Source organism: Tachysurus fulvidraco, chromosome 16 (genome assembly GCF_022655615.1).
Source record: "Tachysurus fulvidraco isolate hzauxx_2018 chromosome 16, HZAU_PFXX_2.0, whole genome shotgun sequence".
NCBI lineage: Eukaryota > Metazoa > Chordata > Actinopteri > Siluriformes > Bagridae > Tachysurus > Tachysurus fulvidraco.
In genome coordinates this window covers 7,487,012-7,503,539 of record NC_062533.1, presented here as the reverse complement: position 1 = coordinate 7,503,539, position 16,528 = coordinate 7,487,012, and the positions used below count along the sequence as shown (strand labels likewise).

Here is a 16,528-nt window from a genome sequence, read left to right as displayed (position 1 = left end):
TTGCCAAATAGACATCTGCAGCAATGTAAATAAAGGAAGGTGAAGGATTAAGAGTATGATTAGGTGTTAGTTAAGCTAGCAAAACACATATATTTAAATGATTGTTAAACTTTATAAGGTTGTGATAATTACATGACAATAGAGTTTAGATAAAATAAATAAAGTAAATAATAAGGACATCTCTGTCAAATATGTACTGACTCCATTAAGACGGGCTTGCTCGTGTCCGCACAGTGCTGGGTGCCCTGAGTAATTGCAGTTGTCATGCTATTGGATCCTTGGGTTCTGCCCCATTCAATAAAGTGACCAGTCTGTTTAAACAACCAGGTTAGGGAACAAAAAGGAAAATGCAGCCTTCAGGTGTCACAAAGGCTGGGAATTGACTTATAACTAGGGGTACTCTAGTTGATGGATGAGGTGGGGCAAATTATTAATAGTTTGCTGATTTTCTCCTTCAATATTTTTGGGACACATTTTTTATTTTGTCATAGATGTCATGCGATGATCTATTGAAGGTTCAGAAATAAAGTCTGTGCTGCTGGAGTAATTACTCGCTTATTTAAAACTTGGATCAGATACAATGTCAGAAAAACAGAAGTAGAGTGTTTATAGGTGGGGTTTACTTCTTGTAAGAACAGGCTAATGTGGTAATGTGGCTACAAATATGTAGCATTAAGTAGTGACTAAATATACTGTGGTCTCATTTGTCCAATATCAGTAACATGATAAATATATTTGCTATAAATACAAGCAAGCAGATTAGACCACGTGCAATTAGACAGTCAGTCAGTCATTTGGCAGCAGCTCAGTTTATACATTTTCATTTCTACTCTCACACTAAGCATAAAATAGATATATGAATGGTACCTAAGACCTTTGCACAAGAGCAAGTCTTTCAAGGTTTTCTGTTCTTTGTTACTTTCATACTGCATGCCAACAAGAAATTAAAAAATGGCATTAACTACATAGCAAAATGTTACACAAAGAATATGTTTAATTAGTAATATTTTCAATCATGTTACATCTAAAGCAGATATATGCACCAGTGTATACTGCACATAGTTTCACAATTTAACATGAATTTTATGACCACTTTAATAGAAACACCTGTATACCTGTACTGTACATGTATGCAGTTATCCAAACAGACAATCATGTAGCATCAGAATTATTATGTCAATTCTGCCAGATGCATGTCAAGAGTTTTCGTTAAACAGCAGTCTCTAGACAGTAGACAGAAATAAAATGAGTGAGTAACAGATCTTTGGGTGGAAACACTATATTGATAAGAAGATGAGTGAAGATGGTGAGTAAAAAAGCAAATCAGCATGCACAAAACTTCTAAACTTGAGGTCGATAGATCAGAAGAATACTACATCAGGTTCTATTCTTCACCCAAATCAGAGGAGATCGGTAGTTTCTAAAATACTCAAACCAACTCATCTCTCACCAATATCCATATATCCACGTCAAAGGTAAAATCACAGAGATCACACGTTTTCATTATTCTACTGTTTGATGTAACTGAAGCTCTTGACCTGCTTCTGCTTTTTTTATTTTATTTATTTATTTGTTTTGCATTATGCTACTACCACATGATTGGCTGATTAGAATTCTGCAGGAAATAATAAAGTGGATGGTGAGCATACTATGCATATTTTTTACATGTTCATCCTTTAACATTTACACATATGACACGAAGTATAGAGTGCATAGTTAATTATTTCCCCATAGGGATAGTTATTCTTAGATGTTTAATGAACATAATGTTTTTCCTGTCACAAAATATTAAATATGTAAAGAAGAAGTTAATGTAACTGAATCCTAAAATGTTTATATGCAATTATCTTCTTGTAATCACAATGTTCCCATTTATTTATCTGACTTTCAGGTCGCTTTTTAACTGACAGAAATAGAACTGTGCAAACTGTTTTAAACAGAAATAAACTGTGCAAATAATACAGAATAAAGTGCATAATATAACATAACCTTTTTGAATACCGTTCCGTATTGCTTTTGAATATAATCCCTTTCACCTTTTGTGCATATTGCTTATCTGTATCTAAGCTTGCAGGGGGATACATCCAGTTTTTCTTCATCAGAACATTTTCCTGGTCCCTGATTTTAATCAGAAAAACATCTTCCAGTGAAACTGCCAGAGAAATGAAAGCTGAAACTTATTAATCAGTCTGATCAAGTAATCTGTCTGGTTTCAGCTTTCTAGTTCTCCTGATCTACAATACAAGCCTCTTTTTTCCACACAAAGTTGTAAATTATTTCCATTTCACTTCCTGTTTAATTTTATCCAGTGACAAAATCTTAATCTTCTTCCCCATTTTCCACACAGCCATCTACGTTATAAACCTCAGTATCTGAATCTTCAGCATCAGCATCTGCTCCATCCTCAGAACTTGGGTACACCTTCACAGTAGAATTAATCTTTATGTCAGCTTTATGCAGTGAACATTTCATTGGCTGCATAGCAGGACACTTTATCCCATAAGTGCTTCCCTCTGTTTCACCAACAGGTTGAGTCTCATCCTCAGCTTCATCTCCTCCTTCATCAGACTCTCTAGGATTACTTACATATATACTCAACATCTCTGAGTTTGCTTTTTTCATATTGTATGTATTGAAGACTGATTCAGCAGTGTTAATTTTATGTGTTTCTCCATTTACTTCTTCAGCTGTTTCTCCATTTTCTAAACTTTCACTGTCATCTGATTGGCCACAATCTACTATTTCCCTATTATGTGCTATTTCATGTTCAGAAAGCTCTTCATCATCTGTTTCACTCTCATCAGCTGTATCTCTGTCTTCTGTTGTCCCACTATCAGCTGTTTCTTTATTTTCTCCTGTTTTAGCCTCAGCTGTCTCTTTATTCTCTTCATCTTCAGTTCCAGTGGTCGCTTCATCATCAGTTATTTCATCATCACCCATCTGCCCATTTGCTCTTCCGTTATCTTGTTGTTCTCCATCCTCTGCTGTTTCAGCTCCAGTTGTTTCGTCAACTTCTTCCAAGTCAGATTCTTCTGCTTTTCCTACAATTGCTCTGTTGTCATTTGGTGTCTCGCTATCTTCTACTGTTCTATTATCAACTGTGTCGTCATTTGGTTTCTCTTCATCTTTTGCTGTTCTATCATCAGCTTTGTTGTCATTTGGTGTCTCACTATCTTCCGCTGTTCCATCAACTATGTTGTCATTTGGTTTCTCTTCATCTTTTGCTGTTCCATCATCAGCTTCGTTGTCATTTGGTGTTTCCTCATCTTCTGTTGTTTCATCATCAGATTCGTTGTCATTTGGTGTCTCACTGTCTTCTGCTGTTCCACCATCAGTTGCATTGTCATTTGGTTTCTCTTCATCTTCTGTTGTTTCACCATCAGCTTTGTTGTCATTTGGTGTCTCGCTATTTTTTGCTGTTCCATCATCAACTGTGTTGTCATTTGGTTTCTCTTCATCTTCTGTTGTTTCATCAACTGTGTTGTCACTTGGTTTCTCTTCATCTTCTGTTGTTTCATCATCAGCTTTGTTGTCATTTAGTGTCTCACTGTTTTCTGCTGTTTCATCAACTGTGTTGTCATTTGGTTTCTCTTCATCTTCTGTTGTTTCATCAACTGTGTTGTCACTTGGTTTCTCTTCATCTTCTGTTGTTTCATCATCAGCTTTGTTGTCATTTAGTGTCTCATTGTCTTCTGCTGTTTCATCAACTGTGTTGTCATTTAGTGTCTCATTGTCTTCTGCTGTTTCATCAACTGTGTTGTCATTTGGTTTCTCTTCATCTTCTGTTGTTTCATCATCAGCTTTGTTGTCATTTGGTGTCTCGCTATCTTTTGCTGTTCCATCATCAACTGTGTTGTCATTTGGTTTATCTTCATCTTCTGTTGTTTCATCATCAACTGTGTTGTCACTTGGTTTCTCTTCATCTTCTGTTGTTTCATCATCAGCTTTGTTGTCATTTGGTGTCTCATTGTCTTCTGCTGTTCCATCATCAACTGTGTTGTCATTTGGTTTCTCTTCATCTTCTGTTGTTTCATCATCAACTGTGTTGTCATTTGGTTTCTCTTCATCTTCTGTTGTTTCATCAACTGTGTTGTCACTTGGTTTCTCTTCATCTTCTGTTGTTTCATCATCAGCTTTGTTGTCATTTGGTGTCTCACTATCTTTTGCATCTTCAACTATTTCATTATCAATTATTTCTTCTGCCCTGTCTGGTTTTTCTGATTTTTCATCATCATCATTGTCATTGTCATCATCGTTGGCATTGTTATTGTCAATGTCATCATCATCATCGTCATCATCATCATCGTCATCATCATCATTTCCATTTTTTTCTGCTGTTTCAGCTGTCTCTTCATCTTCTGCAACTACAACAGCCTCTCCATCATCTGATATTATATCATCATGCATTTCTTCATAATCGGTGGTCTTGAATTTAGTTTCATCTACTGTTTCATTACAAGGTGTTTCTGAAATGACCTTATTACCAGTATCTACTCCTTCATCATCAGCAGTTTCATCATTAGTTATCTCTCCATCTTCAGCAAATTTAGCAGTAGGAGTTTCAGCTGTATCATCTGTTTGAGCCTTGTTTGTTTCTGCATCTGCTGGTTCTTCATCTGCTACCGTTTCAGCTTCGGTTGTCTTTACTTCAGCATCTATTTCATCATTGTCTGTTTCTTCTTCTTTTTTTGATTCATCATTCATTGGATAAGCTCCTTCTGCAGCCTCCTGTTCAGTTATATCTCCATCTTCTGCAGGTTCGCTAATTTTTTCCTCCTCAAGTAGATCATCTTCCCCACTCTCTTTGCTTATTTTCTTTATATCTTCCTCAGCTGACTTGTTGGCATCTCTTTCTTCATTACTTGTACTTACAGGTACATTTTTTTCTGTTTCTGCCCTATCAGCTTCTTCATCTGTTACATCTTCCCCTTTAAATAATTCTGCTTCTACTGCTATATCAGAACCCTCAGATTCCTTCCATGTAGTTTCGTTTTTTGCATTCTCCTTCATCTCTTCATCATCATCAGGAATTTCTCCTTTTTTAACAGGTTCAGGTTCAGAAATTTCTCCTTTTGCAGCTTGATTTTCTTCACTTGTTCTTTCTCCCACTGACTCTGTTTTATCTTCTGCTGTTTCATCTCCTGTTTCATTATCTTCAGTCCCCTTTCCATCTGTTGATTCTCTGTCAGCTGCTTCCTGTTCTCCAACTGTCTCTGCCTCAACCTTCAAGTTTTCCCTTGCAGTTCCAGCTTCTATTGAATGCTTTTCACTTACAGTTTCACCTTCCATAGACCCTTTCCCTTCGATCGGGTTATTACAAACTTCCTCTTCATCTTCTGTTATTATATCACTTCCCATATCTGCTGGTCCACTCTGAGCATTTTCTTCTTCTGCAGTTGAATCTGCACTGGCTATCTCCTGATGCTCACCACCAGCTGCAAGACTTTCTTGCTCAAGAGCCTTAGAGGTATTATTGCTTTGTAGTTGTTTTAATTTGTTTGGTTGTGTATCAGAAACATCATCCTCAGGAGAACTCCAAGATCCTCCCTTCCTTACCTCCTGGGGCTTGCTTCCCACAACAACCTGTGAATATTCTTTCTCCAAACCTTTATAATTTAATGTGTCAGATCTGTTTTGTTTTTGTTCTGTGAACCCGGGCTGTGTCTTCTCCTTCATGAAACGCTGAAGCCAAACATCTTCAGCCACATTTCCATCCTCTGCGTGTTGTTCCATATTTTCAGTTTCCTTCACATTTACTGTGCTATTTGACAGAGGATTTCTTTTTAAATGGAGAATTTTTCTCAAATCAAAGTCTGTCATCAATGGAGCAGAATTTCGAACCTCTGTGGTAAAAACAGGTCTTAATAGCATTTTCTTTTTCATACAAGTGTCACATGGGCAGTATTCATCATCATTTTGTTCATCACTAAATTCACTCATCAGTTTTGCTGTGTTGCCATCATCATGACCAGTTCTTGCTGCTGAATCTGTGGACTGATTGAGATTTACTTTGAGACGTCGACGCCTTTGTTCAGTTAAAATACTTGATTCACGTGACATGCTTTCTTTTGGTGGCCTGGGTTTTCCTACATGCCCCTGGATTTTTCTGAGCTCATTATTTATGCTGACTTGTATTCTTTTATGGACTTCATCTCTTAATTCACATATCATGACATCAAGCTGCTCATTGTTATTTAAATTCCAGCGTACCTTAAACTCCACCATTGCATTGACATAATGTGTCATAAATTCTTTTTCTATGCTGTTCAATAGATTCAGAACCCAGACAGGATAAGGATCTTGAGAGACCTTTTCTGTTAATATTTGCTCTGATGATGGGGATCCTGAACATGTGTCTTCCTTACGGTCAGTAAGCTTTTGATTAACATTACTGTCATTTTCTTGGACAGCTAAAAGAACGTTGCTCTCTTGTATATTTTCTTCTACATCATTCTCTGGTGTCCAACGGACCCTACTTGCAATATCAGGGGTTGCTGAATTAGATATTCTTTCAATAATCTCCTCTGTTTGATCAATTTCTTGTACATTTGTCAGCATGCCTTGTCTTTCTGTATTTGTTTGGGATTTTAGAGTCAAAGTGCTCTCATTGTCAATGCTCTTTTCAGAGACTTGGGAGCTGCTGTTAATATCTTCTCCTGAGGATGACCTGAGATTGTATTCTTCATCATTAGACTGTTGATTGTTAAATGTATTTTTCTGTGGGATGGTCATGCTGTCAGGAGGGTCACAAATCCAAAGAGTCCGAAGCATTTTCATGAGATTGCTATATTTTTCATCTTTGCCATTAACATCATTGGGGTTAAAATCTAACAAATTAAGGTTTACCAGGCTGTCTAAAAATCCTCTTGCTGACATGCTAAGTTTTCTTGCATAAACAGGGGATACCTCTGGTAAACTGTTACATCTTTCAAGTTTGGGACTAAGTAAAATTCTCATAAGCTGGACAGAAGAAGGGACATCAGGAAAAGTGCAGGGTTGAATGTTTTCTTTGGTAGTTTCCTTCATATCACCTACTTCGCTGTCATTATTCTCAATTTTTACAACAGGTAATTGCTCTTTTACTGGCTTGGGAACAGCTACATCAGCATCTCCCTCCCTTCCATTTCTTCTTTCATGTGTCATCACTTCTTCTGTCATCTTCAATACTTCTTCTTCCTCACAGTTTTTCTGGAAGTCATCCCAAACATCATATAAAGCACTTTCTATTGGAATTTTCTTCAACCATTCATTCACTACTTCAGTAGGAGAAGACTTTGGTAGGACAGATGAGACTAACTCAGAGAAAGAGCTGCTGCTGTGTCTGCAACTGGAGGTACTGTTCTTTTCACTCTTGTTATCAATGACATTCATACTACAATCTGTAGCAACAACAGAGCCATTACAGTTTCTAGCACATATATTTAAATCTCTGGTTGTATTCACTTTGTTGGCATTTTTATTTGAGGGAGATGATCTATGATTAGAGACACCAAGGGAAAAATCCAGCTCTTTGGATTTCTGCCTCAAAACTGTACTAATAGGCATGTCTGCTGAATGTGGCCTTAAAATCTTTCCCTCTTTCTTAGCGTATCTGTCATTTGACAGATTGCTTCTTGACCGTTCACGTTTACTTTTAGCATTAACATTACTCTTTTGTCCATTTACTTCCAAATGCACCAGTGTATTGGACATTTTACTATTTAGTTTGTCAAATACATCTGGAGGATTTGAACCTTTAGCTTTAGATGATCCAGTATCTGTATGGCCAGACCTGCTGCTCAAACTACGACCAGAAGATTTCTTTGAGTTCTTTATAGCAGTTGTATTTTTTGCCACCTCACTGCTTATTATTGGCTGGCAAGAGTTCTTCTGAGTTTCTTCAGATTTCTTGGATTTGTCTGAGATAATTGTCTCTTCTGTCAGTGAACGTTTACCTCTGTTATCTGGTGTTAGCCTGTGCTGCTGATTTTCGCTGTCGATTGTTTTGGACGACTCTTTGCAACACACATCGGTTTTTGAGTTTAATTGTGCAGTAGAATTTACTGAGGCTTTAGACACACTGTCATCCTCTTCAGCACTATCAACATTATATTCCTCTACAATCCCGATGGATACTGAAGCACTTGCTGGAGTTAAAACTCTTTCAGATGTGTTGTGAACTGAATTGCTATTCGATTTTGTAGATAAAGTACTGGAAGCCCTCTCCTCAGTGTCAGAATTATTTGAAAATTCTGTAATCGATATCTTTAAACCAGACACGGCACTATCAGATCTTTCATTCAAACATACAATGTCAGTCTGTCCACCAGCCAGAGCTGAAATAGACTTCACAGATCTAGATGATACACAGGATTTGGAAGACATGTCACTTTGTGCCCTTTCCCCTATCTTTATTTCCCAGGTCCCAGCATCAACATTGGGAGAATTACTTGATATTATAGAACAGTTTGATTTCTTATTTTTGGCAGAAGTACTAGATTTAGGGGAAATGCTTCTAAGGCCAATTTTCCCCATTGATTGTGTATCTGACCCCTTTGATATGATTGAGGTGTTTGATTTTGCAGAGACTGCACTAGGAGATCTTTTTACCAACGCTTCTTCGTTTGCATCCTCGGGTTCTATAAAACCGTCTGAAACAATTTTTTCCTTTGATTTTTTAGATCTTTTTGAGTTTTCAGACATGGCACTGAGAGTTCTGTCTGTACTCTGTTGTTCATCTTCTGCAGAAGATAAAACTGCTAAAGATTCAGGCTTAATTAAGTCGATTGCAGATGTATGTGAAGTGGGTGATGCTAAAACGGAAGCACTTCCATCCTTCTTTAAGACAGCAGAAACATTACATTTTGCTGTCTTAGAGGTTGGTGATTTCCCCCGGGATAAGTCTTTGGACTTGTTAGATACAATGGACATTTGAGATTTAGAGGACAGAGCACTTGCAGCCCTGTCATCTTTTGTTTCTTCATTTGTTTCAGTTTCCATAAGTAAATCTTCTGTTGATTCTGTATCATCTACCCCATCAGGTGCAAGGTTAGACCTATCTGAGAGACTGGATTTACAAGACATATTTGATGTTCTTTCTCGGTTGTCTTCATCAGAAATGTCTTGTCTAGAAGCCTCTGATGATTTTGGCTTTTTAGATCTGTGAGATCTTACTGACAATGCATTTTGTGACCTTTTACATGTTTGTTTTATTTCTTCTTGCTGATTTTCACATGGTGCATCAGAAAATACTGACTTCTTAGATTTCACTGATGTACTGGACATAATGCTTGAAAGTCTCTCATCTGCATGGTTACAATCCTGTGCTGCTTCTGAAATCTTGCATTTTTCTGATTTTCCGGAAACACTAGGTTTTAAAAACGTAGCACTTAGTGGTCTTTCCTCTTTTTCCCCCATACTTGTTTCCAACATTTCTGACTTCTTTGGTCTTCTTGTAGTATTTGCTTTTGTAGACACTGTGTTTGGAGCCTGCTCTTCTGAATTGTATTCAAAATCACCTGAATTTTCCAGCGTAGTATCAGATGTTTTAAATTTCATAACACTTGTTGTATATTCGTCTTCCAGTTGCTCTGTCTTTTCAGTTGTACTATAATTATATTCATCACTTAGTTTGGATTTCGTTGATCTTACAGAAACTGAGCATTTAGAAGACATAACACTTGGGGGTCTTTTTAAGCTTTCCTCTTCTAAAATATCTTTCGGGGCTGCTGTTGTAATCTTTGGTGTATTTGATCTTGAGGAGTTGTTGGACTGATTTGATTTTGCACTTGGAGCCTGGTGCTCTCTTGCTTCTTCTATTACATCACTATCCTTGTGGCAAATATTTGATGTTTTAGAGCTTACAGAAATATCAGATTTACCAGACATGGCACTTGGTACTCGATCCATTAACAGTCTATTATTAATGTTTGATTTTCCTTCTGATATTTTTGATGTCATTGATTGATCTGATATGTTAGTCTTGGTCGACAAAGCAGATGTTCTACTTTCATCAGACTGTACTTTCACAAGTCTTTCAGGACTGGTTTCAAAATTACCACATTGGACAGACATGATGCTAGGAGATCTTTCTTCAATTTGGTCTTCAATTTCTTGCAACTCAGAGGTTTCAAGATATGATATTTGTGATGATCTTGATACAATTGTCATTGTACGATGCAGTACCTCCTCTGTCTGGTCTTCAGTCCCATTAGCTAGTAGGTCTGAAACCGCTGACTGTTTTGAGATTGTAGATGCATCGGAATGGACAGATATTACACTTTGAGCTCTTTCCTCTTTTTGTAGTTCAGCTTTCTTTCTTTCTTTACATTTCACCTCTGACAGACTGGACTGATATGATCCTGTTGAAACATTTGATTTAGTTGTCATGACACTTGCTACTTTCTCATCACCTGTTCTTTCAGTTTTGTTGTTCGGTATTGGAGACTCAGATGTATCCGAGTCAGCAGACATGGCATGTGATATCACTTCGATATTTTCTTCTTCTGAGGCATCTCCTACAATTGGATTTTTCACATTCACAGATTCTTGTTCAGCTACAACATGTGAAGTGAATATTGATAAGTCTGTATGTGAATTTGAAGGGGTTGACCTGACACTTGATCTTCCCTTTTCAGTTCTTTGAGAAGTTTCCTCCAATTTCTCTGCAGATGTTCCATTTTCTATAGCCGGGTCTTTATTTTCACACCTATGGGGTGTAGATGAAGGTGTATTGTTTCCATCTTGGTTCACATTTTTCTGTATTTTTGTGACTACAACCTTTCTAGAGGTCTTAGATTTCACTGAACAACTTGATGCTATGCTTGATGACCTCATTGATATTGAGTAATTTGGAGATTCTGGTTTACAAGGTGTGAATGAACATGAGTTCTCTTCAGCATTTTGGATTTCTTTGGTTTTATTTTTATTATTTTGAGATGCTCTGGAATTATATGGAGAAAGATCAGGTTCCTCTCTATCTTTGTCCTCTTTAAATGACGCTAGGATATCCGAGGAATTGGTTTCCACAGATAAAGGCCTTTCATCTTCTATTGAAACATGGGTAATCTGGACACTCATCTGATCTTCACTATGACCAGAGCAGCGACTGATGGTACAGTATTGAACCGTGTTGTCCCCTTTGTCCCTCTCCCCAACAGTGTGCTCAATGCAGGTTGCCTTTTTGACTACCTGTTCAGTGTATTCCTCACATGACGTGGTATTCATTCTATCGAAATATTCCGTTTTGCATTTTACTTTATGAGATGATGCATTCAAGTTTGTGGATCCAACGTGTCTCAGTGTTTCCTGCTTTCTAAGGGTTGGATTTTTCCAAATGTCATACTCCTGACAGTGAGTGCAGCAGAGTTGACAGTGTGGCTCTTGCAAATGCTTCTGGCAAAGTCTGGGTATGTAAACGTCTTCAGCTTCACTAGCGGACAGGGACTCTACCTCTGAGCAACTTTCACTGTGGCCACATTGGGGATAGTCCACATTGTCTTGTTCCGGAAAGGACACATTAAATGTGCATGAGGATTTCTTAATTTCTGTAGAGCAATGCAAAGTCTCATCATTTAGCAGTCGAAACCGCACTTTCATCTCCATCGACAAGCTACCATCCTTATTTACTAGCACCCGCTTCTCAATGTCATCATCCAGCATATTCTCTCTGGCTTCAGGAAAATGACCTGGTGAAATGCTCTTCTTGGATTTCAAACCAAAGTTGACTGTAAATGAAAGACAAATATAACAGTTGTGAAAGTTTATGGAATGTGAAATGACTTCATGATCCTTAAATATAACGTTGGCTGCCGAATCACTCTGAATTAAAGGACTCAGATAGCTTCAAGTCAAGTCACTTTTAAGTCAAGTCACTTTTATTGTCACATCACCACAACACCTGTGCCATGGTGAGTGAAATTCTTGGGAGCGTGCTCCAGAAATTGCAGAACAATTTACATACTGTACAGTAATTAAACAGAAATCAAGAACAGTTTACATATTTAAATTAAGAACAGTTTCATAAGGACTAATAGAATATTACTACTGTACAGTATTCAGTTCAGCTTGAAATAAAAAAGGTTCAAATATTCTGTTCTGCATGAAGTATTGTCCTCTACAAAGTGCCATCAACCTTCTTATTAAAGAGTCAACTGTCAAATTTCAACTCAAGGCAAAAACAAAGACTTTTTTTTGTCAGAATTGATGAATTTAATTTGTCATGTCACACTCCACACTGGATGTTACTGGCTTATCTTAAAATAGACATTCAGTAATTTAAGAATTTCACATTTTCCAAAAATGTTTTTTTTTTCTAACCTACTAGCGGAACAATATCCATAATATATATATATATATAGCAATTTTGTTTTTTTCACACACATTTTTATCTTCAAAGTATGTGGTGATCGAACCTGCTCTCTGAGATGGTGTTAATGTGTTGAATTTGTTGAATTTGAAGGCATTACATTCAACCACTTATATTCTGTGTAAGGTTATCCCAAAAATCTCACACGGTAAGCCAACGGTGTCCTGACCAGAAAAAAGTTTGATTCAAAAATATTATTTAACATACTGTTTGTGGTATAATACATTGTTCTTGCTGATGTACAAGAATACACCAAGACACAAGGAGACAAGTTTTTTTTTACTGAACAGGAGTGCTCCTTAATAATAGATATCATCATACTAATCACTGTGAACGCATCAATCAACAGACATTATTAATAGAACAAGTATGTCTGCTTTGCTGATACACAACACATACCATTTTTCTTGTACCCTTGATCCTCCATGCGGGTACTGGACCTTGTTTTTAAGATCAGTTTTGGAAGTTTAACCTCGGAATTTTTCTGGATACTGTCCAACAATAGTGGGTGGAACGGTTCACGGCCCACACAAACCAAGATACTGGGGCCCTGTAAGAGACTCTGAATGTTGTCAACCTGAAACAGAATACAAGCTTTTAGATGTAAAAAAACAACAACAACAAAAAAAAAAAAAACAAGGAAAAGGATATGTTCAGAATAACTTTATAGTGTTTCAATAGAAAGGGGAATAACATAACCCCTGACTTTGTGAGGAACTAAAGCATAGCAGATTAAAGCTATACATATTGAATACAGCCAGGAAGTGCAAACATCTGTGCTAATAATTTCCCGACACAGAGTCCCTAATCACTTGAGCAACAGTTTACCAGATATGATATTTCTATAATAGTCTACATATAAAAATACCATGTCATGTATTGTAGAAGTCAGTAATTAATTAGAATATTCATCAGTTATCTTGTATTGTATAGAAATAGACAGACTTACATTCCATGGAATGATATATTTTGTATATTATATCAGTGTGACTGTTATTGATATAATAACGTCAGTATAAATTCACAAACACATGAAGTCTACAGTATGCAATCTATACAGTGATAAGCATTATCTTAAAATAATACACATCAAAATCCATTCATGTTTTTCTGGTGAATTTGATGATTTAGAACTGAACTGTTACTTAATGTTAAAGTTGTTGTTGCTGTTTACATTATTATTATTATTATTATTATTATTATTATTATTATTGATGTTGGTATGTCATTATTAATAATGATACCTGATCTATAACTTCACCATAATTTAAATGTGTTAACTGTGTAATAAATGCATTTCAAAAGTAGTATTTTACTCTTTAATGCCAAATATGACTGCTTTGCAACTCACTCTAGATAATTAATCAAAAGCATTTAATAGAGACCTTGAAAGATACGATTCTGAGCATTCTTACGCTAACTGTTTGCAAGCCATTGACCTCATTCTGTTGGTTCAAAATAGCTCTGATTTGAGCAAGATTAATAGTTATTCTCAGCATGTTGGTATACCACACTACAGGAGAAGCTTCTAGTAAAATGCTTTCTACTAGAAAAATATATGTGGACATTTAAAAAGATAGTAAACATCTATAAAAATTCTGATATCATTTTAACTTTGTGTTAGTATTCCTTCTTTCACTAAACCGATTGAAAAAGATGATTTAATTCTTTAAAACCTTATACATTATCTAGTATCTTAACTTATTTTTTCATACATCTTAAAAGTTGATCAACTGTATACATCATAATAAAACCCTAAGCTACACTGTTGTGAAGCAGAGTAGTAACACATCATATCTCAGATGCTTTATTTTGTTGTGTACCACTTCATTTTGCAATATCCTGTCTCTTGCCCTCCAAGGTAAACCTTTAACTACCGTCAACAAAGTCGTGTCTCAGGCTTTTGTAAGATTTACTGCTGCACTGCACATGTGTCATTCCTGCTGGCATTTTTGTATCAATCAGGCCCCTGTGGAGAGGTGTGTGCTGCTTTACAGCATGTTTTCTCTGGGAAGTACATGCCTGTAGCCAGCAATGCCAAGCAAAAGTCAGAGAGGTCTGCTGAGTTCAGTCCTGATTAGCAGGAAAAGCCTGGATCAGCTCCAGACATGGTCATCAGAAATGGTCTACAGAAAAGGTCCTTACTTAAAGCAACAGCACTGTAACTTTGCCTTCGGTGACAAGGTAAAAGTCTGTATTAAATAATACATTAATAATATCTGTGTGTGAATACTTGAATTTGTGGAATGAACAATAATGTGTCCTCCAGATGATAACACAATTACTAATATAACATTACTACCACCTTTCTCTCTTTCTTCTCTATTTCTCCTCTTGTACTAGCCATTCAGAACGAACCTAAAGGTGGGACCTGCTTAAACACCTATTTATAAACCCCAGGCCACAATTCCCTTCTATATACTTCTATTTAAATCACCCTCTGGCAGTAGTTATTCCCTCTTGTATAGTTTATTTATAACAGTTGCCCTTGTGTCCTAGTGTGAGTTTTGCCACTTTGATATTAACACAACTAACCAGCATGTGCAGTTCCTCTCTAGTCTAGATTTTTTGTAGAGCAATTCTGCAGTTTCTGTCATTTTCATGTAAATTTGAAAGCTGAAAGAGGTTACAGTGGACAATAAAACTGTAGACTAAATAACAGAACACTTTACAGTTTTCACCACAAGAGGTCTCTGTATTGCAGTGGGTTGTCTCTTCTGAAATACTAAGTAGTCTATTTACATTTAAAAAAAACTGCATCTAAGATGCTTCAACGCAAGACATGTCTGCTAGAATTGTATTTTTGCTTCAAGAGTCATTTAACCACCGTATAATAAGTTTTGCTGTCAAGATTATACCATAATGTTATACCATAATATGAAGATTTATATCATATAACTAAACAACAAAACACAGCTAAAGATAATCTTACCCTGTGCCCATCCAGAGTGTACAGCTTTCTAATGAGACACTGCATGAGTTCAGATACGTCATCCATAAAGACACAAAGGCTGTGCACAGGCTTGCGGTGCAGCAGAATGGTTTTCTGGATGGACGGGTTACTATTCTTCACAAGTACAATCCTCTTGCGGTGCCTGTGGGTGTGGTATTGGTGGTGGTTATTGTGATGATGTGCTGCACCATATACTGGATTCCCCTCCGGCCGCATGGGCCTTCTGTGTGTATGCTGGTGGCTTGGGATTTGGGGTTGGTACCATGAAGGAGGCTGATTGCCTGAGACTTCTGAAGTCATCGGCTTGGCTTGCTGGGATTCTGAACACAGGGAACATCTACAATTTTCCAGCTGCTCCAAGTGTGTTTTACTACATGTGCTACTGTTGGGTGATGCAAAGTTATGCCCAGCAGTTAAAAATGGCTTTTCCACAACAGCATCAAAACACTGAAAGCTGTGACTGTGGGACGTCATCTTGTGCAATGACAAAAGGAAGCAGTGAGTCAGGGGTACTGAGTTCGAAAACAAGAGAGACTCATCACAACAGGGCAAACTATTTTACTCTGGGAGGCAAGTGCTAGGTTCATCCCACACATCTATATCCAACTCTGTTCTCTGAAAAATAAAGAAGCAGTTACATCATAATTACTTCATAATTACTCCAAATAGCAAGTAACTCTTGTTATCAATTAATATGAGTTCTATTAAGCAGAATAATGTAGTCAATTATTAGAGTGGAAAACAAGCATTGTACAACCAATATACATTTATAACATATCGTTATGTAATATCTCTTCTCCAGCAATCACTTTATTCTGACCAGGTTAGATCCCACGCTTATTTTCGGAGCACTTGGCATAACATGGAAATACATCATGGATGTTATGCCAGTCAATTATACACTCATGCACACTTAGGGATAATGTTGCATATGCAAATCTCACTAGCAGCATCACAAGCTTAATACCGAACTATGAGTCTCTGAGGTAAAAAGCTTCATGTTGCTATGAAATAAACTCAAAACGTTTTCCTTAAACAGATTAATATGTAAACTAAAAGAAAAGTTACTAATTGTTTACTAAAGTAATTCAAAAAGAGATAAATATGAATAAGTTTTTGTTGCATATTTTTGTATGCTATCCTTTCAACACAATAAATTGTAAGGTAATTTCACTTAACCTAAAAACAAAGCTAACGGCAAACAAATCGAAGCAAATTACATGAAAGTA

General features: G+C 36.8%; 1 protein-coding gene across 1 annotated transcript; it reads right to left on the bottom strand.

The window, feature by feature from the left end:
• Window positions 1–1,023: 1,023 nt before the first annotated feature.
• On the bottom strand, window positions 1,024–15,908 carry rp1l1b (rp1 like 1b). The gene is made up of 4 exons (XM_047801950.1): window positions 15,279–15,908; window positions 12,724–12,923; window positions 12,494–12,510; window positions 1,024–11,705 (listed from the first exon to the last, which is right to left on the bottom strand). Exons 1-4 carry the CDS (start codon window positions 15,771–15,773, stop codon window positions 2,320–2,322), a joined length of 10,098 nt encoding a protein of 3,365 aa, XP_047657906.1. The 5' UTR covers window positions 15,774–15,908; the 3' UTR covers window positions 1,024–2,319.
• Between the last annotated feature and the right edge of the window lie 620 nt (window positions 15,909–16,528).

Bases quoted from the DNA above. Each gene is read 5' to 3' on its own strand.
- rp1l1b (XM_047801950.1), bottom strand. From the start codon at position 15,773: ATGACGTCCCACAGTCACAGCTTTCAGTGTTTTGATGCTGTTGTGGAA. The intron at 12,924-15,278 runs GTAAGATTATCT...ATTCTGTTTCAG, and splicing joins ACACTCTGGATGGGCACAGG to GTTGACAACATTCAGAGTCT.